The 27,554-nt window shown below is 39.5% G+C and overlaps 3 protein-coding genes across 4 annotated transcripts; all 3 read right to left on the bottom strand.

Annotated features, from left to right (window-relative positions):
* Positions 1-403: 403 nt before the first annotated feature.
* Positions 404-1,886, bottom strand: LOC102712160 (probable calcium-binding protein CML22). The gene has a single exon (XM_006652392.3). It carries the CDS (start codon positions 1,804-1,806, stop codon positions 1,012-1,014), a length of 795 nt encoding a protein of 264 aa, XP_006652455.1. The 5' UTR covers positions 1,807-1,886; the 3' UTR covers positions 404-1,011.
* A 3,332-nt stretch (positions 1,887-5,218) lies between these two features.
* Positions 5,219-22,111, bottom strand: LOC102711525 (eIF-2-alpha kinase GCN2). 2 transcript variants are annotated; one of them, XM_006652390.3, is made up of 30 exons: positions 21,814-22,111; positions 20,940-21,011; positions 20,784-20,843; positions 20,576-20,681; positions 19,668-19,772; positions 18,550-19,014; positions 17,625-17,756; positions 17,458-17,544; positions 17,273-17,359; positions 17,074-17,167; positions 15,382-15,499; positions 13,878-13,932; positions 13,622-13,788; positions 12,717-12,904; positions 11,909-12,057; positions 11,525-11,774; positions 11,030-11,288; positions 10,828-10,924; positions 9,666-9,746; positions 9,484-9,540; positions 9,195-9,326; positions 9,029-9,115; positions 8,193-8,301; positions 7,972-8,108; positions 7,548-7,652; positions 7,064-7,152; positions 6,856-6,958; positions 6,648-6,770; positions 5,933-6,074; positions 5,219-5,706 (listed from the first exon to the last, which is right to left on the bottom strand). In XM_006652390.3, exons 1-29 carry the CDS (start codon positions 21,936-21,938, stop codon positions 5,964-5,966), a joined length of 3,750 nt encoding a protein of 1,249 aa, XP_006652453.2. In that variant the 5' UTR covers positions 21,939-22,111; the 3' UTR covers positions 5,219-5,706; positions 5,933-5,963. The 2 variants fall into 2 exon arrangements, with proteins under 2 accessions (XP_006652453.2, XP_040379010.1); XM_040523076.1 differs by lacking the exons at positions 20,576-20,681; positions 20,940-21,011; positions 21,814-22,111 and adding an exon at positions 20,458-20,575 and having other exon boundaries at positions 20,784-20,813.
* Positions 22,112-23,161: 1,050 nt separating this feature from the next.
* Positions 23,162-26,719, bottom strand: LOC102711251. The gene is made up of 8 exons (XM_006652388.3): positions 26,379-26,719; positions 25,482-25,621; positions 25,273-25,335; positions 25,064-25,130; positions 24,868-24,968; positions 24,505-24,549; positions 23,931-24,392; positions 23,162-23,658 (listed from the first exon to the last, which is right to left on the bottom strand). Exons 2-8 carry the CDS (start codon positions 25,611-25,613, stop codon positions 23,488-23,490), a joined length of 1,041 nt encoding a protein of 346 aa, XP_006652451.1. The 5' UTR covers positions 25,614-25,621; positions 26,379-26,719; the 3' UTR covers positions 23,162-23,487.
* Positions 26,720-27,554: the final 835 nt, after the last annotated feature.

The raw sequence follows: 27,554 nt of genomic DNA, 5'->3' as shown, positions 1-27,554 counted from the left end.
CGTAGTAAGGCGGATCACGTGGTCGGCGCGGAGCCGCAGGCATCGCGAGGTCCCCCGTCCGGCTCCGTGCCGTGCCCCTGTAGCAGCCTGGCTGTACGCCGAGAGGTGGGTGCCCGTATGGCCGTATTGACGTCAGATTGTCGGTACGCGGCCGGCCGCCCACGACGCCACACGTAAGTACGAGAGGTGGCGTCGCGCTAGCTTAGCTGGGACGGCTGCCTGCTGCGTGTGCCGACTCCCTCCCCAGTCGACATAACTGCGGTACCCCACGCGCGAGTTCGTCCGCTGCTGTCCAAACTCCAAAGACGCATTGAACGGATCTATTCTCTGTTCTCCTCTCTGTTGTTACTCCAAACGAATTAACGAACTCCATCCCAAACTGACGACAGAATCATCATGGCAGCGCAGCTAGCATCCAAGCTTATTACGAGGAGAATTCATCTCAAACTGATTACAGGTTTTCTTGAGACGATGGCTAGTGTCCTTTGTCGTTTAGGAACGAACTGCATACTGTTCGTTGTCGACACCAACAACTTCGTCGCAACATATTTGTAAATAAAAAGATTAAACAAAATATGACTGCCAAAATATTGACAATAGTGTGCACAGTCAGATAAGCGGGACGCACAAGCATCATCAACAGAGCAGTAGAAAGATTTCGAGGTGAACAGAGCAAGAGGTGCAGAACACCTTTTGTCGACTAGCAAAGCAAGCAGGGCTACCCATGCGGCCATGCACGCAGAGCAGGTGCCAAAATGTTTCACCTTTACAGAAGAAGAAGAAGAAAAAACCCTGGAAATACAGGTAAAACAGAATTTCTCTTCCCAAAGAAATCCTTTGCGAGCGACAAGCGTTACGCTAGTTAATTAGCAAGCCCATCAAATCTTACGAACAAACCAATAAACTTTGGAGCGGACGTGTTACGTGAATTCCTCCTTGAAGACGCCAATATCTACACCTGATCTACTAGCATCACGCGGAAGTGATGAGAGAAGAAGGGCCGTGGACGGATCAGCCGAGGGCGGCGAACCCGCCGCCGCGCATCATCTGGAGGAACTCGTGGAAGTCGACGCGGCCGTCGCCGTCGCGGTCGACCTGGCCGATCATGCGCCGGCACTCCTCCGCCGTGCGGCCCTGCTTCAGCCCCAGCGACGCCAGCACGGCGCCGAGCTCGTCCACCGTGATGTACCCGTCGCCGTTGGCGTCGAACACCCGGAACGCCTCCCTCATGTCCCCGTCCTCCTCCTCCGCGGCACCCTCCCCCGCGCCGCCGTCCTTGTTGTCCCCGGCCATGATGGAGCGGTAGAGCTCCCCGAACTCCTCGACGTCCACGCACCCGTCGCCGTTGGCGTCGATGCGCGCGATCGTGGCCGCCAGCTCGTCGGCCGGCACGGGGATCCCGAGCTTCCCCAGAGAGTCCTCGAGCTCCTCCCGCGTGATCCGGCCGTCGCCGTTCCGGTCGAACAGCTCGAACACGCGCGCCAGCTCTGCGGCGTCGGCCGTCTTCTTCTTCTTGCTCCCTGCCTGCTGCTCCTGAGCTCCAGCTCCCGGCGGCGACATCTTCTTGGCAGGAGACGCCGGCGCAGGCGGCATCGTCGTCTTCTTCGTCGTCGTCGTCGGCGGCGGCGAAGCAGCGGCGGCAGGCTCACAGGTGGACGCGCACGCGGCACGCGGGAGGAATAGGATGGAGGAGAGGTTGGCGGGGAGGTAGGAGAGGAGACCGCGCGGGAGGAGCGGGAACTTAACGAGCGGCGCGGAGGGTGGCGACGGCATGGCAGCGGGCGCCGTGGGGACCTGGCAACTCATGGAGGTCGATCGCTTGGGGCCGCCTACTGCTTTGCTGTGGTGGCGTGCTGATGGCGGCAACCTTTTTAGCTTTCGCCACGGACCATCGCCATGGCCGTATTTATAGCTAGCTATACAACGACCTCTCTCTCTCCTTCTACTCCTACTTTTCTTTTGTTTTTACAAAAAAGGAGAATGGACGGACTTGTACTTGCATGTCAAGAAGGAGATCAAGGGCGACCTTTTCTTTTTAATTTTGACATTTTCAATTGACTTTTGAACAAAGAATGTATTTTTTACTCGTGTTATTATGCACCCTATCTTTTCGTTTATATTTATGATTATAGGTTAAAATTTAAATTTTTAATTTGAAGTTGATGTTAAGGTTTTTCACTGAAGTTTATGTTCCAGCATTGACTTTTAGATTGTTAAAAATACATGTATAATTTTTATTTAAAATTTATTTTTTAATTTTAAATATACCGTTTGGGAAACACCCTCTATTTGTATGGTTTTTAAATACTTATCACCTTTCACCGTTGAGCTGCACTCGCTTCAACTTTATGTCAACTTCGATCATTAATAGTTTTCAGATGGTTAGACTACTATATGAAGTATGAACGTATATTATGGATTAAAGCTTAATGCTTATATTTAGTCAATTTAGATGCAATTCAATTTGGTCGTACCATATATCTAGACACGTTTATAACTTTTTTACAAAGACGAATAGTCCAAGCTTAAACATAAATTATGTCCAACAACAAAGTACTTGGGAATAGAGGGAATATTAAACAGATGGTTACACTGCAAAAAATACTAGATGGACGGTTGTATTTTAAACTAAATGGTGGACACGTCACGTGGAAATGCATGTTTGAAAGGACTCTCGGCAGTGGATGCCGCGGCCTTTTAGGAGGGTAGATGAGCAAAAATGTCATGTATGAATTCATGGGACAAGGGAGAAAGTTAACTGATGGTGCTTTGCAGCATCTGTTTGTGAACGTTCGATTCAATTTAGTTTGAAGGTAAGCTTTGTGTTCTAACCTGGAAAGCATTTAATGCTAATATCCTACTTCACTTACAAACGAAAAAAAATCTTTACCGTTCATCTAGCTCTTCCTCCAGACTTGGTGCCACGTTGAAATCCATTGACTTCACCAAATACAGGAAGAACTATCAGGAGGAAGAAGTTATCCTTATTTGACTCTATTTTCAAAATGCAATTATCTGGCCAGGTTGTCTATATATGTATTCGGTCTCATACTAAAAACATGCCGTCACGTATAAGCCATGAAATGGAAACAAAGAAAAAGAGTGGGGAATGCACTCACATATAGTCCAAATTAGAAATAATAATCAATTGAGACCCATATTTATTTATAATCGACACCTTGTCACGTCTAGTGCTCCAAAATGGAAAGCAAACAAAATTTCGGATCTCTTTGCCATCAGTATATACAAATGTATCCTTTTATGTTTGAATTAAGAGCAATTTTATCATCCTTAAGGAGTACCAAGATATACCACTGTTTGGGTACTAGAAGGTACCAAATTTCACATAGAAAAGAGTGGTACTTTATGATACTCCTCAAGGCTTATGATACAACTCAAGGATGGGAAAAAAGCTCTTGGATTAAGGCCTTGTTTAGTTCTTAATTTTTTTCCCAAAAACATCACATCGAATTTTTGGACATTTAAATTGAACATTAAACATAGATAAAACGAAAAACTAACTGCACAGTTATGGGAGAAATCTTGAGACAAATCTTTTGAGCCTAATTAGTCTATAATTAGCCTAAGTGCTACAGTAACCAACATGTGCTAATGATGGCTTAATTAGGCTCAAAAAATTTGTCTCGCGGTTTTCAGCCAAGCTGTGAAATTCATTTTTTTATTCGTGTCCGAAAACTTCTTTCGATATTTGGTCAAACTTTTTTTCTAAAATTTTTTGTCATCTAAACATGGCCCGGAGAGAATCATAATGATACCGATGGAAACGGTGGCCCCATGTCGCACACGACGCGTTTTTGCAGGTAGTTGGTTTGCACTCTTTAAACCCAAGCTACTCTATGTGTATACATAGTATTACCTTCGTCTTCGTCTCGAAATAGGATCGTTTTTCGTTTTTTTTCTAACGTTTGACCATTTATTTTATTTAAAAAAATTGTATAAAAAACTTAAAAAAATTAGTCACGCATAAAGTACTATTTATGTTTTATCATCTAGGCCGCGTTCGGGGAGGGTGAGGTAAGTTAACTTATACATGACGAAAAACGTAGTAATAGATTAGTACATGATTAATTAATTATTAATTATTAAAAAATATAAAATATATTAATATGATTTTTTTAAAACAACTTTTCTATAGAAAATTTTTATAAAAAATACATCGTTTAGTAGTTCGGGAAACGTGCGTACGAAAAACGAGAGGGATAAGTTAACTTATCCTGGATACGAACACGGCTCTAGTAAGAACAAAAATATTAATCGTAATTTTTTTAAATAAGACGAATAGTCAAAATTGGACACGGAAAAACAAAAAATAATCTTATTTTGGGACGGATGCATTATACTCCAGTACAGAGAAAGAAAAAAAGGCAAGAAAACAATAGGTCAACTGAAACCGCGTGGAGCATCGGCGGCAACTACATTTTCATGGGACCGTCGGATCCGGATCTCGGTCGTCGATCGTCGCCGGCGAGCCCGCCGTCCGTTCCGGCATCGACGGTCGCCGGCGCGCCAGGTGTGCCGCCAAGGCACAGGTAGCCTGCACGTGGGGGCCGCACGTGCCGACAGGCTGAAAATTTTCAGGACAGAGATGCATTGCATTGCACCGCAGCTTGAGTGGCTGAAGAGAGCTTCACTGGCACTGGATTGCAGCTCATTAGTGGCAATCTGGCCATTGTATTATTGGGGAAAAAAGAATGAATTGAAAACGGGGACACTCAGGTAATCTAACTGGAACTGAGCTGGGGTGATTATAGTATACCGTGTACGCGCATAGATTGGGTAGATTAATCCCCGTGCTAAGAATCTCTTGGACATCTTGGATTAGAGAAGAGCCGCAATTTGATTCCCTCTTGAATGCCATTCCATGTGCACAGTGCATCGAAGACGTAAATCCAATCTATAATGGGTAGGCGAGCAGAGCAGCGTGCACCCAATACGGATAAAGAAGAGAAAATTGTTCGAACACAGCGACCATGGCAGCCTAAATCAATGTGTTTGTCAAGAGGTTTGACAAAAGAAGGTCCAGACTGAAGTGACCACTAATCGCCGTCACCGCGCTGGCGCTTTGCTAGGCTACTGCAACATGACATTGACAACGTTGAAATATTTCAGTTTATTCTTAATTCTTAGATAAGGGCATGTTGCTTGTCGCTGCAATCAGAAGAGGCCGTGAAAGATGTTGAAATCCGAGTTGTTGGATATTGAAAATGGGAAGGGGCTTTTGCAATTGCAAATTTACCACTATTTTTTTTCTATGTTATAACAAAAAAGAACATATGAGGAAACAAAATCACAAATATCTTGTTTTTGTTTTCTGCCAGATTAGCTAGTTGCAAAATTGGGCATCACCAATGAACAATAAACCTACAATATGCTACTTTTGTCCTGTACGTGATGGAGAACAAACTGAACTATGTACATGGCAGGCTTGTACAGGAAATTGTGGAGCAAAATTGCATATAGCAAAACTGGGTGAGTTTTGTTGCATAGTGGTTTCGCCACCAACCGGGGGGGGGGGGGGGGGGGAGGGAGGAAGCTGTGCAGGTTTCCACCACCACCGATCGATACACAGGACAGGAGCACACCTCCACAATATGACAGCTCAGATATAATCAAGCCACCAATCACCTCACTGTTTTGAACCGAGGCCACGGTGCGCAATCTTGGTTCAAAGAAGGGCAAACAAGACTGCACAAAGATAAACATCACGTCACTATTCTGTATTGACAACAATCATGAATAATATTGGGATGATTTCACGTGTTTGTACACTGTACAAACTAAAGACACTGTTTCCACCTAAGTATACCGCAGATCGTAGTTCTAAAAGAGAATGTACTTCCAGAATCCAAAAAGATTCTCAAGAAAGGGGGACAAAGATTTGGCAAATTTTGATCATTTGCCAGAAACAAACCTGAGCAAGTGAATAAAGAGCAGGCTGCCAATCAGCTCCAGATTGTAGGATTTTTGAACTGTAAACATATTGCATCAGACAAGAACTTAACAAGTTCCTCTCTTTTAACTTCCTTCTCCCTTTTTGCATCCATATGTCGAACCTTAATTGAAGGAAAACATATAAAACTATAAAAACTCTCTGCACAAAAGTCTGGCTAAATTCTAAAACAGTAAACAATTTATTTATATTTGTTTTCCTTGAATAAAATAGATGAATGAACAAACAAAGAGGTAAAGTTTGTGTGTATGTCGTACAGATTCACTATCACATGTTGTACTTTCTACCAACTCTTTTGGACTAAACATAAATTACATACATTAACATAAATTCTTCTTAAACCAACAATTTAATCATCATTATCGACACAATATAATTCACTGCTGTTCATAACAAAATATAACTGAAATCAGTCCTAAGTTCCAACAACATGAAAAACATAACTAGCCAGGAAATACAGATAAGATACAAGCATCACATCGGTAAAATCAAAGTTCAAATGGTTTTAAAAGGTTTGAACTAAATAATAGAGAATTGCCCAAATAAATAAATGGCAATAGGTATAAGCAAAATTTTCACCTGGAATTCTAATTTATTGCTGAGAACTACAACTTCTTGACAGTGTAAGCACAAAGCACAATATGACAAATCTGTAACACAACTTGAATGTATTTACCTTCACTAGTTCTGTTTGTGAGACACCTGCTTCAGTGATGAATACAAGGCATTTGATGTCATGGTCATTGGCATATTCATATTGTTCTTGAAGACTTGGGTCTTCCTGAGGGACAAATTGGGCCTGATAATATTAAACTATCAGTATTGATAAAAAAAGGCTCACTCTCGTCAGTGACCCTTGCTGGTAAGACTTCCGTAATGCCTACCTTTATATTAGCTTCCCAAAGTTCCACAACAAGTTCCATACGCTCATTCAAAAGACCACCACCTCCCCTTGAACAAACAAGAACACTGATGCTTGGTTCAATCCTAAAGGCCACATATATTGTAAGTGAGTCAAAAAAGATCTCATCAAACAATTGGAGATGGTGCAAAGCATAGTGCAGAAATTTATTTGTTCACTTGGATAGTAACCTTGGGAACCCAACGTCAGATGAAGGATTATTAGGAAGAAATTTCTCGAGTGCAATGCTGACACCAACAGCGCCCGGTGGTTTGGTTTTCTGTGTGGGTTATGAAATACAAGTACTTAGAACACTGAATTATAGCATTCTGACAACATAAAAGGCAACCACTGGATAAATATTTCCATATATAAGTACATAATAATAATAACTACCTGGATCACTCATTTTAAGAAATAAGTAGACTTAAGAATGCATAAAAGTAAATATGAGATGACTGAAAACTAACTTAGTAAGAAGTATCTGAAACATGCAGGAGACCCACTAAATTGCTGGTTGAAGGACTACGCTATATAACAGATGAATCTGAACAATTGGCCATGCTCACGGGGTACTCAGATAAGTGCCGTAAACATCCGCTTAGTTCATTGATTCTTAGAACCAATTCTACATGGACAAGTATAAGCATACAGGAAGCATCAAATACAGCTTACACATGTCTTATCCCAAGCTTGCTCTATCAACCAATCATATCGCCCCCCAATGGCTAGTAACTTTTCATGGGAACTTGCTACAGGATTTCCTTCTTTCACGTAGACCTGTGTTGAGATACAGTAAATTGATGTGGCATAGCATAATATATAAGCAGAATTTCAGAAAATAAATATGCCACTGGCACTAAAAAGGCGTATTAACATGAGATCTTCTATCAAATGATGCCACTTAATACAGATGTAGAAGATGTTTTTTGTTCCATTTTTAGCAGTTTTGCTCTTTATGCAATCAAATAAAAAACTAAAACACTAGGTTGGTTCAAGACAGAAATAAACTAGTCATCGTTTGAAAGATAAGTGGATAAAAAAATGGTATCCACAATTATAATTAAAAAAATCACCACATCTGGTTGTAGCTACTAACCTGAAAAAACAGATCTGTGTAGTAACATTCTGAAGGAGGCATGAGTACATCAATAGTAATATGTTCTTCAACTGACCATATTCTCAAACATTTGAGAAATGCTGAGAGATCATCGAGAGCCTTGCAAGCAGATTTATCTGCAACAAGAAACACACAATTATGACATTTTAGTATATATTCACAGACTACAGTAGACAACATAGAAGGGTAAGAATCACTACCGTAGAACAGGGTCCCTCTTAATCTAGCAAGTACTTGATCTGCAGAACCACAAAATCTCTGATCAGCTTTACGTAGCTTCTCAACAACCTCTTCCGAAAGACGAAGATCCTGAGCATTCAATAAATAGTTTTATACAGTAGACCATTACATAGAAACTGTTTGCAATGGAAGTTTTTCCGATGCTCACATGCAAATTGTGTGAATGCATCTTTGCAAATAAAGCATTTACAAGAAAAGGTATACTAAAGAGTAAAGAACCTTAATTAAAATGGGAGAAAACTGACATCTTGTAAAATGTTAAACAGAATTATTTTTCCCAACTTGTGGAACACTAGAAATACAACATTTCTTATACAAAAAATTATCTGTATAGGAGTTTCATTGTACTAGTATTAATTATTAATTATTACCTCCGTTTCACATTATAAGGTGTTCTAGTCTGCCCTAATTCATATGGATGCTAATGAATCTGAACATATATATATCACATATGTATTGATATATGGATAAATCTAGGTAGAAACAAATTACCAAAACATATTATAATATGGAAAGGAGGGAGTATGCTTTATCTATACTCCTATAAAGAGTAGTGGTGGTGGGTGGTAATGGATCTACCACCTACCTCACCACCAACTTCCTCTTATTTTCTGAAAGGAAAAATAAATAAGAGTTATATATCAAACCATTTTATTAACTCTACTTTAATAACATGCTAATGATATATTTTTTAATAAAATTCTGTTGTAAACGCATGAGCGATATGCTAGTAATCAATAAAGCAGCAGCTATTAAAGTACCACCATGGTTTGATTGTGTATTGTGATGTTTGTACCTGTAATAATTGCCCACGAATCAAACTCCATTGTGACTTGCGATCAGCCTTATTTGGCCAGTACTGAACAAGAGTTGAAGATAAAAACTAATACACACAAAAAAAAGAAGGTATCAGTTGAGATGATTCCGAACTTTTGGAAAACAGGCAAGACAAAACACTGTACCTCGGCAACATTTTGTCTCCGTTCTTGAGGAACTCCTGCCCAGGAACAAACTGCTTCAGCAAGTTTGCTATGATTCAGACGAATAATTATTGCCTTTCGATCATAAAAGTGTGCCCCAACGTCCAAAGTGACCTGCTATTGCACGAAATTAACTGTTTGCCATAACAAATGCAGAAAGCATCTTCCAGGACAGTCTTTGCCTCCATTCAAATCAATGATGCAAAGTGAGATATATACTAATAATGAAATATGGACATCGAATGCACTTAGGGAAAACAAGGTATATTACCTTTACAATTTCAGCCTCTGGTATTGGTGAAGCACCTCCGATAATGTCGAAATCACCCTAAAATGATAAAACATGATTTACAGATGAACTGCTGAAATGGCACCATAAGAAGGTAACAGTAGAAAATGAATAATGCACACATTTCATTTGAAGTAAATATTCAATACAAATAAAACAGTTACCTGAAGAAAGCGATAAGGAATTGAATGGCCAACTGCTCTTCGATGAACCCATGATACTTCATAACGCTTATAGGATAATATCTGTAAATGAATTGTGTGAGTAACTAGCTGCTTATCATAATTTGTTCTTAGTTCCATCCTTTTTCAAGTGCATAAGCAAAATCAGAAGCAGAGAAAAACACAGATGCTTTCAGAGTGTCCAACAAGAGGCTCATGAAATGGCAATTGACCTGGCCTCCATCCAGTGAATATCACTAGGTTACAGTGAACCGAACATCTTAAAAAGCATATGCAGCAAATGTAATTACACAATTTGCAAATGACTACATTGTCATTTGGAGTCAATAATCACAAACGGTATTGTGTCCAAATCGAACACTGAATCTTCATTAGTTTTCATCTAGCACATACAACAGACAACACATGAATGTAAATAAGCATGGAAGCACAACACTAGATATGCTATCAACTATTACAAAATTGAAAAGGAAGTGATGGTGGTGAACTGGTTATGGTAGATTGGTTGGTAGGTTTTACTATTTCAAATCTTCTATGTACTAATATATGTATACATCTCTGTGATACCTATAGTGTCTTTTGTTAATGTTGCATTTCCTAAATTATTCGTACATGTATGTGGCTGTGTTCTTTTAGCCAGATTATTCCTCTGCTTTTGTAAGCATATTTCCCGAACTGCTAAATGGTGCATGTTTTGCAAAAAATTTCTATATAGAAGTTCACCATATCACCTTTGCGGTGTAGATTTTCAATTTTATATTAGTTAATTTTATCACTTATACTATTAAATAACTATAAAAAATCAGATAATCTTTCATCAGAAAAAGAACACAACCTAAGTGTCCAAATCTTTTAATGCTATGTTTGAAGTTTATAGCCTTTTGTTTTGTTTGTTCAACATCTGCTACACCTACAAGCACGGACAAGGTGCCTAGTATATATAGAAAGTTTTCGTGACAATGGAGAATATCTCCAACTAAATAACCATGTTTAATAAAATGCAATAAATGGATTACTAAAAAACAGAGTATAACATAACATAATGGTGAACAAAACATTTGCAAGAACATTTATACAAGCAGAATAGAGCTATTATACTCATAAAAAGAGGAGAAGAAAGCAAGGATAGAAACATGTCGCAGACCTGGTTAGCAGCAACTGATATAACAAATGGTGTCCGCAACTCATAGCAAAGTTCTAGCATCTCTCCTCCTTGAGTTAAGATCTTCACTGTCTTTCCCCTAGAAATTTGTAGATAGCAACGCAGAATGCATTGTTGAACGGTTATTAGTTTATTCTGTCAACCTAGACGAAATCAGCTGAAAGGCACAGAAAAAAGAACACACTTGTTTTCACTGAATTTCCCTTCCAGTGTATGCAAGGGGGGTATCTGGAATCTTTTAGCACAATGTCGCTTAAAAACCTCCTTGCTAACCTCAATGATAGAGTCTAGAAGTTCACTGTTATCACTTTTACCAGTGGATTTTTTGCTGCTTTCATGCTGGCATTGAGTTTTGCCAATCAGCCTTTCTTCATCAAATATTGTAGATATAACTCGGTCATAAACATATGTGTCTTCTGGAGTCTGTATCATTCTAAGTACATCTGCATCAAAATGCACAAAAGCAGCGGCACAAATTAGACAAACAGATTGAAGTGCAACTTCAAATCTATTCAGTTGAAGTAGATGCGATATTTATTACTACCTCCATCCCAAAATATAAGGGGTTTTAGCTACACATTCATATTACCAAATTCCCTTATATTTTGGGATGGAGGTAGTAGATCATAGTCCTTTCAACTAGAAATGAAGTAATATTGCAGAGAACAATAAAACTTACCAGTTAGCCACTCATCTTCCATCCGAGGAGGCAGATCATTTTGCAGAAGCTCAACAGCAGATGGACGTTCAGATGGACTGGGAGACAGCAGGCGCCTCAATAGGTTCGATTGGCCAGGAAATTGTGTTGCCCATGACAATGGAGGATCAACTTTTTGTTTAAGATCAGAAAGAACAAGGTGCCTTTCCATTGCTGTTGGAAATGGATACCAAAGCTCGAAGAATATAACTCCCAAGCTGTACATGTCAACCTGAAAATGAACATAGATAAGATCCAGATAGAATTTGTTAGCATTAATTAGTAACTTGCAATCTTACAAGAGAGAGAATAAGAATGTTCTGCTGTTCATTTGAGTAGTACAAAGAGTTAAAACACCATTCAGACCTTCTCATTTATATGTGGCCATTTCTGTTCTACCTCAGGCGCTGTATAAAAGTATGTGCCGACTTGACCTGTCCCATCCATTGAAACACCCATTCCTTCACTAGGAAAATATTGGTCATGATCTAGCTGCTCCAGCTTTAGAAATTTGGCTGAAAACAATGATAAAGTGTTTTTGTCAGTTACAATTTCCTCGGTCACTAGGAGTTAAGTTGCTTGACACATACACAGGACATGGTAATTAGTAAACAAGCAAATAGCTGATTCCAATGATTCAAGATATGCCTTTGGAATGTACTTTGGCAAGGTTTTCGCAATAGAGGCACAAAGAATGACAGTTAAGTAACCGTAAGTAGATCAGTGGCTTCGTTCAATAACAAGGTCAGTAAAGCATAGACAAACAACTGTAAGACAGTAACTTTGTATGACCCCACACTACCTCAGTCTGTATGTGAACATGAGTACCCCAATGGCACGTGCATTAAAAAATTGAATTTTGTGGTTCAAAAATGGATTATAGAAACAGCCTCAAACCTCTTCTGCTCTAGATCACTAACATCTTAAATGGTCTCTAGATTACATTTCATAGAAGAAACATTTCATGATATCAGGTGTAATACACAGCATATGAATGAGAAAGCCACTCAATTGAGAGTCAAAACATGGATAACAATATGGTTCACATGATGACAACCCAGATAAAAACATCAGTAATAATGACATCCACAAAGCGATACGATGTTATTTAACAAATAAAGAAAACAATAATGCAAAATAAAAAAATCTGCATATCAGCATGAAGTCTACTTACCAAGACCAAAATCTCCTATTTTGATATCATTACGAACATCAAAAAATATGTTGTTAGGTGTCAAGTCCCTGTGTATGATTCCTTGGCTATGAACATGCGCTAGTCCTTCCACTATTTGTCGAAATAGGTGCCATGCATGATAAGCATCAAAAGATAAAGTATACGTCTCAAAATCCTGTCTCAGGGTTCTGGGAACATCCAATAACAGTAACCATCATCAGCATTACAATTAATATTATGCTTTAAGAAATGATCACAAATCACAACATAGACAGGATTACTATCCAAAGTTCAACAGTCAAAATTCCAAGGACAAAAGCTCAGGCCTAACTTAGATGAATAAGTTAAAGTGCTGTATAATTATATATTCCTTTTTTAAAGGAAAAGTATATCTATACTCTACTAAAAGAAGACAATGGTGGTGGTAGTGAATCTGCCACCCCACCGGCTCTATTTTAAATTTTTTTACCAACTACTCCTTGATGTACTTTCAAATTGCAAAATAGTCCTACATATTATGGTTTTAACTTATTTCATCGTAATTACAAGTTTATTATACAAAGACATCTACAGGGATGAGTTGTTCTGAAAACCTCACAATTAATTTGTTCGAAACAATACTAGCATGCGTATAATTCATATTCTTCCATAGCAAAGCACATGTTTTTAGCTAGTAATTCTTTTAAAAATAATCATTGATTAGCACCTCCATAACCACAAATCTACTGTGACAGCAACTCAAGGTGACAAATGATCACATAACCATAGAATTCTTAATATTATTATGAAAAGGTGAGACCTTGAAGGGTACAGGTGCATTAATACATGAAATACAAAATTCACAAGGGCAAGGCAATCTTATTACTATTTACTTCATAACTCTGTAAATCATGACTCGGAAGTACCTAGGACAGTACTCCATTTGGATGTACAAGTATGTAGATTCCTCCTTATTTACACCACCTGCATCTGATAAGCTGATGTCATCATAACTAAACATAGAGCTTTCAGCAGTACGTGACCCAGCAGCATTCAGAACATGATGTTGACCATACTCAGTTTCAACCCATGCCTAGCATATCAATGGCATGTGAGATGTAATTATCTTCTCATTAATTTAACAACTTTCTAAAGGGAAAACATAAAAGCAGAAATACTCACCTGGTAATAACGAACAACATGCTGATGTTGCAACCGTGAAAGTGTGGCTACCTCTCTGAGGACCTTGTCAAATTATTAATGAGATACATAAAAGGTACAACAGTAATGCTGGAACAAAATACAGGAAAAAACAGGTATACTGAACACTGAACAGTACTCCCTCTAGTGAAAAAAGAAGGCATGGTTTGACTTAAGAGCCAAGAGATACCACTTTGACGACTAACTTTAATACCATATATTTATAGAAGATACAGAAGTGTAAAATTAAAAAGAATTTTTCATACAAGCTTACTCATACCATTTTCATTCATCCAAGCTACCTCTAGAAAACACTTTTGATAAAACTTTATAAAGCTTATTGAATGCATTCTAGGACGATATACTTTTTTTGTGACAAGAGGTATTACTATAGTATTTATAAACTTGAGACTGGTTATAGATGCTCACATCTAGAGGAAGTCACAGTGCGTGTTTTAATTTTAAATGTCAAACGTACTAACTACTTAATTGCTGGCTCATGATGGTGATAGCTCAAGTAGCATGAGTTGTGTGCATCTACAACTACACGGACTTGCAGTGTACATTACAGAAAATATGCTTCCACGAACAATATAGCATATGGTCTGAATGTTGAACTCGCATTGCATAAGACTTTTCAATCATTGATAATGTATTGGAGAATTTATTGGTTAAAGGTAACAAATAAAAATATAATCAGATGATGAGCCAATTAGAAAACAAATAACATTTGGCTTTCAAAAATTAAAAGTCTTTCTAACTCAGGAGTGAATTTTTGGAGCTGGTTTAAAATCACTCACTGGCCCCTTGGTTAAAAACGTGGTAAGAAATGACCTATGGGGACGAGGCCTCGTGTATGGGGCAGAAGCCTCAAAGAACAGGTTAAGGCCATAACTATGGGGATGGATCTGCGTGTGGTCAGGGTTTTTTCTCGGCCGGCTTTGACTGAGGCAAAGCCATGGGGGTGGTCTTACCCCCATTGATCGGGTTTTCATTTTTACATTTAAGTATTCAATGCAAAAAATGAACAAAAGGCAACTGTCAAAAATATACATAAGAGCATCACTATCAGAAGGCCAATATGGTTTTCAATCTCAAAATTTTAGGCTTCTGGGTGAAAAGTTAGCTCCAACCATTCTCCTAATTAAATGCAAAAAAATTGGAATCCCCTTTCCCGTTCTTCTCACTCTCCACTTGTGTGGGAGAGAGTGCGCTGGCTCCGAATCCTCCACTCACATAAGAACATGGGAAGACAGGAGGAATGCTAGGTTGGTAGTTTGTGAGCGACCCATTTTTTATTATTAGGAGACAAATTTTAGTTATCTCTTGGAGAGAGGAATATCTTCACACCTAAAAATCTGATTAGGGATCCAAAAAGATAATTTTGAGGATGGACGAGGGGGGGGGGGGGGATGAACTACACAGTACCACAGCACTCAGCACATGCACATTTCAACTAAGAGAACAAGATTAGAGATATACAAACCTTAGAATCTTTTCATTCACTTGAGGACTTCTATCCTTCAAGCGTATCTTTTTTACAGCATATTGACGGCCATCTAGCTTGTTCTTACACAGTGCAACACGACCAAAGCCACCTTGGCCTGTCACAGATAATGTATTAGAAGCCCTTTCTTGGTGAGGATATTTGAGTGTTTATATTACTTCATGACAAATATATGAGGATAGTTAAATCGAGTCCAGATTCAAGGTTAAAGTTGAAGACCTTTAATATACAACAAATAATCTATCATACATTCTACAACAAGCAGCAGCAGCATTCCACACACCCATAATGGATACTAAGTTGTTTGAGCTGCTGATGGTGATGTTGTGTTTCTATGCCCATCCCTTATACCCATAGGGAAATCCAAGATATGGGAGCACTATTGCAAACTCTCGGGTACCCATTGCAACTCATATGCATTAGGCTAGCTATAGTAATTGGGGAAAAGAAAGTTCATTAATTAGACACTGTATACTAAATGCACATTTGTGTTAGATGTATATGTAATTCACTTTTTGTTCAAGGGGTTTTCTGCTTTTTGTGTACACCTGCACCTGTATATATTTGGGCCTAGTGTCCTCAGATGAATATAAGTGCTATTTCATAACATGTTATCAGAGCCAAACTAGGGTTAGACTTCTCATCTTCCTAGATGTTTGTTTTTTCTCCATGCAAATGAGTTTGCAGCCATGGTTCCTGAATCCATGGCGTTTCTGCTTCTCTAGTCATCAGTTGCGGCTCGTCGTCACTTGTCGCTGGCTGTTGTTGCCAGCCATCGTCATTCATCGTGGTTGCTGGTTGGTTGTTCTGATCGCTGATGTTCTGATTTGATTGATGTTCGTAAATCAGAAAATCATATCCAAACCTGCACATAGAGCTTCAGAGCCATTGGTTGTTCATTTTCGGTTGCTATTGGACTGTTGGTTCCTCTTCAGCTTCTCTTGTTGTTGGCTCAGATCTGGTGGTTGTTCATCTTGTGTTGCTGTTGGTTCCTCTTCACCTTCTCTTGCTGTTCCGATCTGTTGCTGTAGTAGGTTCCTCTTCTGCTTTGCTCGATTGATTGGTTGATCGAGAGTTGAACAGTTTTCTCCCAAAAAAAAGAAAAAGAAAAAAAGGAAAAACTTTTCCGTTTCGTTTGCGCTCTCACTGCTGTCCTGGTCTCTCTCTACAGACTGTTGGCCTAATTCTTGAGACTGGTCATGCTCTCCTGATCACTTTTGCAACTGTCCTAAGTGCTATTCATAATAATTTGCAAATGTCACTTTCTATGGCTGCTAAGAAGACAAAATATACCTAGGAGTGAAAAACCTAAGTCAAACCTCTTCATGTTTGACCAAGTTTATAGAAAAATATAGCAACATTTTCAACATTACATAAATATACTATAAAAATATATTCAATGATGGATTTAACGAAACTAGTTTGGTGTTGTAGATGTTAGTATATTATTCTATAAACTTGATCAAACTTAAAGAGGTTTGATTAGGACAAATCCAAAGTGACTTATAATATGAAACGGAGGGAGTATTATTTAGTAAGAACTTCATTAACATTTATACCTAAGGCACTTATTGGGACAAATTCCAGGAAATAAAATATTCATGAACATTGTCAAGTCCTTGCATAGTACAATAAAAAACTGTCAGTTTAAGACGGCAGTAATATACCCACCAAGTGAACGAAGCTCCTCGAAATCATTCAAATAACGGGAATTTGGCCTGGATGAATTGTCAGCTCTCCAAAATAGGGAGCACTCCGAAGAGGTCTAATCAATGGGATAAGAAAGCCAAGTAAACTTAGAGATGATCAACATGCCTATTTTGGTTGAAGGAAATCATGAGTTAGCAGACAATAGTCAGGCATGGCTTACCATTTGTGGCCCAAAAAAATGTCCAAAAGTTTCCCCAAAGACAGCAGGAGATTCCGAAATTAAATCTTTAGCCCATTCGGAAAGAATCTTGTTAGCAGGACAAATGAAGATAATTCAGTTACGAACGGTGACAAATAAAAATATGAAAAATGTGTTAATAACAATGCATGGACAATTGAACACACCCCTATGTTGCATAACTCCGATGATATTGCTGGCAAAGCAGCTGAAAGAGAGTCCTTCGATCCACAAGCTAGACGAAGCAAATGTACCTAGTACAGAAACCAAAAAAGATTCAATAGTTATTAAGGATAAAATCTTAAGTTAAAGCATCATAGGTTGAAGAGAGTACCATAATTAAATCTTTTCTCTTATTCCGTGAAGCATCATCAAAACTGTCTGAAACAGAAGATGGGACATTTGAAAATCCAGAGTCTGAACCAGAATCTTCATCATTCCAAGCTTCGTCTGCAAGATCAGAGTCCTACCCGCATTCACAAATATGCAGCCAGATAAGGTGTGCTGAGTCATCTATCTATTTTACTTAAGTCAAATGTAGATGTGACTACTCAAAACTCAAACCTAAGTACAAGCACAGTTTGAAAATAAAAGCAGGAAGACATTACAGAAGTCACTGCTACATTCTGTAATCTGAATAGAAAAGAGAGATTAGGTTGACAATGTGCCAGATCACCAATGCAACAAAAAGGCATTTGTACCAAACAACAACCAATCGACCCACTACTAGAAAATGCTCAGATGAGCTTTTCAGGATATTGAAACCAGAAGTTCACATTGAGAAAAGAAAAAGAACATGCAAGCACCCTAACAAAATTAGTGAATATAATAAAGCATCCAACAAGCCCTGAGAAGTCATGCTATCCTTTGGACAGCATTAGATTAACACATTTTGTATAGTTCGGGCTTTGCTATGGATATCATAATATTGCTTCAAGTAAACAAAAGCATATTTTTCCACGAATTATGTTATCTGCCTTTTGCTATAGGGAATACTCACCCTAATTAATTATATATGTGGCTATCTATTTAGATTTAGTAGTTATGTAATATTAACAGTTCAAGGGGTGATATGTAAAAACTAAAAACTACAGTGGGAGTAAGGGAGTTGGTGGGGTGGCAGATTCACTGCCACCGCCAGTCCATTCATTTAAAGGGGCATAAGTATAGATATAGATATAGATATAGATGTATTGCACTGCCATGCTGTAGTAAAAACATAGTATAAAATTGAGAACCTATACAAGTTTGTTCTTTACCTCGAGTTCATGCACACTGCTAAAACTCCTCTCTGGAGTACCTGATGTATTTTCTCTGTTGCTTGTTGACACAATGCTGTCATTTTCAGTTTCCTCTGCAACTACATGCAAATTTGGAAGAGACTCCTGAATTGTGCCATGATTTGTGATATTTTTCTGGTCAGCATTATCCTGAGATAAACCCTTTGCAACATTAACCTTATCAGAAGAAACACGGGATTTTTCAACGATCGTCTTCCTCTTGCTTCTAACATTTGATTTGACTTGAGAACCAATATTTTTCCTGCCACTGTCAGTTGTTGGATGTGAACCTTGTGCGTTCCAATTACCTCCATCATATAATTGACTATACAGGTCAAATGAATTATACATGTAAGACACTCCATGGTAAGAACCATTGTCAAGTTTAACTTCCAGATCTACATCAGTTGTTTGCAGTGCTGTGCCTGAACCCAACCAAGGAGCCTACAAGATATGATAACAAATAAATCAGCTTTCAGTAGTACTAAATCTTGGGTAAAATCAATGGAAAATTTGTAGACAAACAAAAGAAAAGGATAAGTGATCTGATGCATACTCCACACCTAATGAAATGGTACATACATGCGTACTATGCAATTGCACACATGATTGTTATAATGTAGTATCTCTAGGCTATGTTAAGCAGGCTCAAGTTTTATGGCGGATACCACCACATGATTTGGAGGTGTGTTTTTCTGAATGTGGATATAAGAATCACAACTGGAAAGAAAGAACACAAAATTATGGCCCAGCTATCGAAAGCAGAAAATGGTGCTGAGATGGCATGTTAGAAGCTAAATATCACATCTGTAGTAACCAAGTACCTTACTAATACAGCTAAGCAAATGCAGATCAAGATGCACACTGTGTGAAAGTGAGACACATCATTATTTCTTCCTAGTTCACAACACATTCGATAAAAGCATGATGTGCCAACTGACAAACAACATCTGGGTCTAACACAAATTAAAGCAACTGTATTATATCAACTAGGTCAGGTTGAAACAGCAAAAATAACACTCAACTCTAGTTCCACTAAAAATAACCAAACAAGAGAAAAATGCCCATGCTATGCTATGGATCACGAAGAGACTTACTGTGCTTGCTGAATTATTAGCTGGAGCAATTTCTGACAAGAACTCTTGGGCAGCCTCTACCAAATTGAATATCATGACACGTCCTTCTCGAGAATAAATGTTTGCCTAGTAAAAAATGCCAAAAATCATGTCAGAGTTATTTAACCCATTAACATCAAAACATTGTTTGGGAAAGAGATGGCATGATGTTAAAATCTATTCAGAGCATAAAAACAAAACAACAAATAGACATACCCTAGATAAAACATAACATAAAACCTTATTTCCCCCTGAAAGTTAACCCATTTACTTATATCTCACTTGCTGAGATGCGGTCCAGGGCCCACATGTTAGTGAGACATCACGAGAAAATAAGGAATCGGGTGAATTTGACAGGGGACAATAAGGAATCATCCTAAACATATTAGGATAAAGTAATCAGGACTTTTATTGAATGAGGAGCGTGATGATTGGACAATTCTTTCATTTGTGTATAAGAAAGAGCTTATACTGTTCTATAACTTAGTGCTTGACCATAAGGGGTAAATTTTCTTCATGGTTCAAACCTAGGAACTGAAAAGAAAGGGGATGCATGTGCATAACTTGGTCTATCCATGCAATTTGCCGCAAAACTAACAGTCTAATACAGTTTGATGTTAACAGGCATGCTTATTACAATATGACCACAAGAGCAAAAGCTCGAACGAAACATATCGTATTTACTGATAATTGAACACGTATACTTTCTCTTCAACAAATTCAACCAAAAGTGATAGATAACAACACCACACCTGGTGTTAGGGAGGCTAACCTTCCTAGTCACTTGGATTCAAATTGTATGATTAGCAGGGACGCCCATCTCCCTTTTCAATGAATACACGACCTTTTGGCCATTTTCTAAATGAAAATATCTGACGAAGGAAATATACCTGATCAACAAGAAGTGAAAGTAACCGATTAGCATCTTCTCTAGATAAGGTCTTTTCAGGTAGAACCCGCAACTTTGGGCACTTGTGTGGATAGCCAGCAAAACACCTATTTGTAAACATAAGGTGGATGTAAACAAGTGAAACAATAAACAAGTATACTGTATGCATAACTGTATAGGTTGATAGTTCCTTAAAATTATAGCCATACGTTACATCAAGAGTTGCTGAAACATTTGAGTCTCCAAAGCCCATGCCATCAGAATAAGGCCTGTTTGCATATCATCAGTTAAAAAAAATATATTTGGCATGATGCAGATTGCTGAGTGATAGACTTAGAGTATGCTCGAGAAATACGATAAAATACCTGATACATATACTAAAACGAGTATGAGGTGATTCTGATGTCACTTTGAAGTCTTCAATGAAAATTGAAGCCCTAATTGATATGCAAAAAGGATGCAGGTTAGACCATGCAATAAATAATGCAAGAAAATGATGCCTTACTGAACAAAATTATAGAGCCTTTATATTTCATTTTGCAAAGTGAATTAATCAGTACTTTAGTAGTAATATTATTAATGAATACGTTGTTCGGAACAGTTGAAGCTATAATTCAAAACTAAAAACCAGGGCAACATGTTCAAATGCGCCAATCATCCTTCAATACTCCATGTTCCATGGTTTAAGTGTAGCAATCACAAAGGGAATACTTTTCTTTTAAAAAAAAATAGGTGCTACTGCCTACTGCCAAGGATAAGCAAAAGCAGACCACACTAGCAGCGGATACCCAGACTACACTGCTAAGAAATTGGACAAGTAAATATCCAAATGGCACAAACAATCTACAATAATAAAGCACACTGCAATCCTCAAAATGGATAGTGCTAAAATCATGCGAGGAAACATCAAAAACATGACTGAATCAGGGGTTCAGGGCATCACAACTTAAAATGTGGCTTTCAGTACAAGTTGGGGGAAAACCATACCCCCTCTTGAATCCCGTACCAGCACAGGACATATCGCTCGTGCCACCTGGTAATTCAAAATTCCAGGGCCGATTACAAACCAGCAATGCCGTGAGTTAACTCGAGGCGCGCATCGCACACTGCCAGGTACTAACCGTCGCTCCGTCCGCGACGAACTCACAGCGTAAAGAGCTCAAGCTCGAGACCAGGCCAGCCACGCATCGACCGATTACCACGAGAATATAACCGCGGGACCGAAATGGGGACGCTTACAGTGCCGTGAGCTCGTCGGCGAGGGCGGCCTGGTCGCCCTCGAGCTGGCCGGCGTGGTCCTTGGCCGCCTTGCGCCCGGCCCCGCCCTTCTTCTTCTTCTTCTTCTTCCTCGCGCTGTGCCCCATCGTCGCGCGCGGGGCCGAGGACGCACCGAATGGAAACCCCACGGAAGCGGCGGCGTCGGTGGCGAACTGGCTTGGAGGGGAGAAGGCTTCGATCTCTCGATCGGATAGGGGTGGGAGAAGGCAAGGGGGAGGAGGACGGAGAGGAGGTTTTGGCGTGCGTGTGCGTGCGCGTCAACTCGAGCCCAGATTGTGCTCGAGTCAAGTACTCTAGCGCAAAGGCGGCGAGATCTTTGTGAGCAGTCAGCACAGGCCTCGCTCGCGTCGGATGGCCACGTCAGAAAGGGGCCCGGTGGCTATTTGCGAGCATAATTCCGGAACGTTAGATGAATTTCTCGCTCTTTAGACGCCAAACCCTACGGTACTTGTCTAGGATATGTGCGGAGGAATTTAACTTTTCGCCATGGCTTAACACGGTTACAAATTTTTCAGGATACCCCGCGGGTTGCTAGTATCACATAGTAGGTATGAATTCTTAAAAAAATATTCTTACCTATCTTATGATTTTTTTCATGTGTTTATATATTTTTTGCTTTTATTAATTATTTCTAGGTTATAAATGGTTAAGTTGTATGGTGTGTATTTTAGAGGACGAGATATAATTTAAATTTTTGATGAATCATTCAAAGGCTAAAGACAATTAAGGTGATGTGAAGAGATGATATTTATATCCTAGATGTATCATTCTAAGACTACGAACAATTGAGATAATATTGTTTAATTTATATCCTTGATATATCATCCTAGGGCTAAAAACAATTAAGATGATGTGACTTTATGGGAAGAGAGAATGGCATTAACCTTATAGGAAATAGAGATGTGTTTATAGAGAGATATGAGTTAAATATTACATCTAAGAGTGACAAAAAATTAAATATTTTTATTTCTTTCAAAGGTAAATTCTTAAATGTTTTACGTTAGCAATGGCAAGTAATTAAATATTTCATAATTCTCAGTCATCTTTCCTGAAGTAGCGTGGATTGGTCCGAAGATTTTTGGAGTTCTAACAAATTTTGATTTGAATAGTTTTGCAAAACGTTACAATTTCCTTTTGAAATCCTATGCTCCAATATATCGTAACAGAAAAAAAGAGTTTAGAAGATATATTGCTCAAAATTACGTGTCGTGCTTTAAAATTAGCCTGAAAATGACTCCGAAAGATACGGAGTACGCCATTGGATCTGCAGTGTAGATAACTTAGCAACTAATGATTCATCATGGAATACGTCCAAGCGAGTAACAATCTGTAAATATTTCTGGTATCATGCTCTGACTAATGCCATCACCGTATATTTTTCGGGATATAAAAGGTTCAGTACAATTGATTTCTTTACTTAGCAACACCACATATAGTAGATCTACATAAGGGTGGAATTTCCAGCACATTTCAAAGCACAACACCACCGAGGCACACATCTTAAATCCTATATTACCAAAGAATTAATGGAACTAAGCTTTTGCGGTATGTACAGCGCTGCGAGGAGACATCAAAAAATCGTGTCACGAGGCCAGGACCCGTTTCATCCCCTTCTCGGTTCCTGAATTTTGTGAGTTACTTGAAAAAGAACTTCCAAATCTCCCTGTCAGATACCTCGGTTAAGAAGTGGCCACCAAGGACACCCTCCTCCTCCATCAAAGCTCTGAGCTGCCTTGCCCCGCCATTGGAACCAACCAAGTTCTTCTTTGAAGCCACATACAGTATTCCGTATGGAGGCCGCAGGCACTGCAAGAGTAACACACAGTTTTAGATGAATTACCGCTCGAGAAAAAGGCTTGTAGAAACTACCACAGCATCATGTTAGCACTTGGGGATGTTTATCGAATTATTGTGATGTGCAATGCATTAAGCAAAAGCACCAAGGAAAAATTGCTCTAGCTATTGATTGCCCTACTCAACGAATGAGGATAAGAAGCTTCAAGTAATAAAAGCTTGAGCTAGATGCATGAGTATGACAATGAAAAGCGAAAACAAGTGATAAAAAGTGAGGAACTGACCTTTGTGATAAGGGCATAGAGCTTCTTCAGAGAGTTCACCGCATAGGGGAGCTCAGAAATCAAAATTACATCATAGCCTCCATCTGATTGATCGGTCTCACTGGCCCTCTCCCATGCACGGCTACCAGAAAGTTTCCTGGATCGCCTGGGAATATTGTCTTGACCAACTATACTGCTCCCATCATGGCTACTGCAGCCATCCATAAAGTCATCCTCGGAGAAGCTAAGGTTTGTTGGCACTGCAGGTGGCTGTACAACTGAGAGAATTGTATGGAGCTCCTCCCACTCCCCGGCGTAGAAATGTACATTCGGAGCTAACAGTTGCCGTGATGGTGTAACAGGGCTCTCTGACGGTCTGTTCTGCCTGTCCCGAGCCTGCTCAAGGTTTGCAAGCACGTTTGGTATTGCTCTGCATCTTATTGTTTCTGCATTTGTGTCCTGAAAATGAACTGTGGATGCGCCCTGAGGTAGCATCAAAGCAAGAAATCAGTCGATCAGTATTTGATTAAAGATAACTGAAAGCGAAGGGATAGTAAATTGATAATCATCAGAAGCAATGAAAAGATAAACACACCTTCAAACAGGCAAAAATCCCAGCCAGACCGGATCCACATCCAAGCTGCATCAATTCCAAAAGAAAGTATGTTAAGCATGAACCAAAATTCTCCACCATACATTCTGATTCAATGGAAGAAAATGCAAGTAAGCAGAAAGCATCAACTAAAAAACTAGAGCATGAATCTTTAACAGTTATTCCATACGTTTCATATTATAAGACTTTCTGGTCTTACCTATATTCATATATGTGCAAATGAATCTAGACACATATACAAAACATATACATTGATACATAGATGAATCTAGGCAAACCCAGAAAATTTTATAATATGAAACAGAGGAAGTAGCAAAAGATGCAAGTTTTCTCATGGGAAGTTACCTCTAGAACCCGCTTTCCCCTGAAGCTCAACTGCCCATCACGGATCTCATTTTTAATAATGTTGACAAGAGTAATGGAACTCTCCCAATATTTCAGAGATCCTGAGAAAACAAAATGATGAATAAGCCTCCGAATATAATATGATACACCATAGAGTAAAAAATAAACCATGCTAGCTTATTCATTATGTCTTTACCATCATATTTGGATGCTACTACTTCAGAAGGGGAAAAGGCTATCATATCCGCTACACTGACCTTTCCCTGAAACATAAGGAGAACAAATTAAAGCATTGGTATTTGATGTTTATATTTGATAACTTGGTCTTTAAGCAGCTGGTAGCAAGTAAAAGAAACTAGTCGACTCGAAGATTAAGAAAATAAGGAATATGTATGTGATGCTTACTTTGAAAATGTCAAGACCTTGAACATCAACCTTTTCTCCAGCATATTTGTAAGGATGAGCACTCTGAGATAAAAAGGAACAAGACATACTTAATTGTCTAATCATGAAAGACAATCCCAAAAAACAAAAGACCTACTGCAAAACATTTGAAGTATTTCTTTTGGATTTTTATATACAAATGACAGCCAAATAGGAATAGACAAATGTACCTTTGATGGGATTATCTCGACAGCTGGTGATGATAGATGTAGATCCTTCTCTGATACAATTGGCACACAACTAGTGGCCTTGCTGGGAAGCAAGCCAGGGAAACACTGAACAAGCAGCGATGGTGTCTTCATTGTGCCACCTGTTAAATTCAGTTATTAAACAATAGTTGATATTAAGTTTTATATTGAAGGAAAAAATAGATAGTGGGATTACAATCACTCCTATTGTTTTTCAAACCTAAAGCCTACACATCCATAGAGACACGCGAAGCGAAAAATACTCTTAGCATGTGCAAATCTGTCACCTTCCCATTGCCTCTAGACTCTAGTTGCTAAGATTTAGCAGAAAAAAGAAGGGAAATTGCCTAAAAATGGATTTGCAGGTGCGAAATCAAGAACGCAGAAAGCAAAGCTACCTCCTTTACACCGCTCTGCGTCCACAAGGCTGCAGTCATGCAGCATACGAACTAAATCCACCCGAAATTCAGACTAACGACATAGCTAAATCACAACTTCGATCGCTAAACCTCCATGGGAAAGCTGGAGTCTCCACGACGCTGCGTCTCCCTCACCATCCAGCATACAACTACAACGATCTGAGCCTGAACGAAGCACTAAAGCAACAGGCAGAAAGCCCTTTGCCTATTGCACAATGTTTCGGCTAGAAGAACACACACACATCACATGCCCTGACAGGGACTCAGTCCAATCCATCCGATTTCCTTCAAATCAAACCGTAAAACGAACAAAGCGACGGCGCACCAGCGCTAATCAGACCAAACACCCGAACCAACAGGCCACAATCTCACGAAAAAAACTCCTCTACCCCCAACTCTCTCATGAGCTTTTCAATTCACACGAATCTCCAATAAATCGAACCAGAGCAGCGCAGCTTACCTCCTCGATGGCAGCAGCTCCAGAGGGATCAGAATCCAACAGCAAGCCGCCTCCTCTCCTCTCCTCCCCTCCGCTCCCCTTCCTCGCCTTCTCCGGCAACCAGGACCAACCAACGGGGTTCTTCGCGTTCGTCTTCCCCCACAAAATGGAGTTCCTTCGACAATCTCGAAGCCTCCCCTTCCCCAAGTCAGAAAGTCAAACCCGCCACGCCAAGACCCGAGCAGCTCGAGGCCGGCACTGCGCGGGGCGGGGGGGATATATAGGCGGAGACCCGTGGAAGCTTCGCCGCTTCTGCCATGGCAGCCCCAGCCCCTCCTCCCGTGGGAGCGCGAGCGAGTAGAAAAGAATCGGTCTCCTCCTACTACTACTGCTCCCGCCGCGGGGTGGCGTAATTACCGGATTGCCCTCGAGAGGTGGCGCGGCGGAATATACCCCCGTGCGGCGCGGCGCCGTGCGGGAGATGTGGCCGTGCGATGCGGGGTGTGAATCCCGAGGACGCTTTTTAAGAAAAGGACGGTTTTTTTTTCTCCCCTTTTAAAAGTCATCTCCACCGTTGCGTCCGGCAAGCCGGCAAACCGGCCGGGCCGGCCGGCCGCCGTTGGCTCTCGGGTTGCGGTCAACGGCTGGTTTTCGCCTGGCTGCATGGCACGGGTCACTCGGCTTTGTTGTTGTACCCATGGCAACGACACGAGGCCTCGTTGTTTCATTGTTTGTATCATTTATATGTGTAATTGACACTGCTATTAGCGATTAAAAATAATTTATGACTATTTTTTTAATATATTTTTTAAAAAATGTTAGTTAAAAATTAACTTTAAATTTAAGTTTTAAAATTAAGTTTATGTTTGTAGTATGAGAAAAAAATTAGCAGTGATGATATAATAAGTTAATAACATGGTGTCCAATATATATTGATATTTCCTCTAGGGACTTTATTTTTCTTTTTTTATCTTATATAAATACTTTGTCTTAATTTGGAGCAACAAATGCTTTGAAATTAATAAAAGTGAAGATATATTTAATTTTTTATTTATATCAGTATGTGTATGATCGGTTAAAAATGAACTCCTTTTAGAAATAGAAAGGATACAGCTTAAGATCTGTTCGTTTCTAAATCAATAGCCACTGTTTGGTTAAATAACTAAAAAGGCTGTTGTTTTCTGAATCTCATAGCTA

The sequence above is a fragment of the Oryza brachyantha genome, chromosome 4, assembly GCF_000231095.2.
Source record: "Oryza brachyantha chromosome 4, ObraRS2, whole genome shotgun sequence".
In the NCBI taxonomy this organism is placed as follows: Eukaryota; Viridiplantae; Streptophyta; class Magnoliopsida; order Poales; family Poaceae; genus Oryza; species Oryza brachyantha.
The sequence above is the reverse complement of the archived record's forward strand: the minus strand, read 5'-3'. Positions and strand labels throughout refer to the sequence as shown.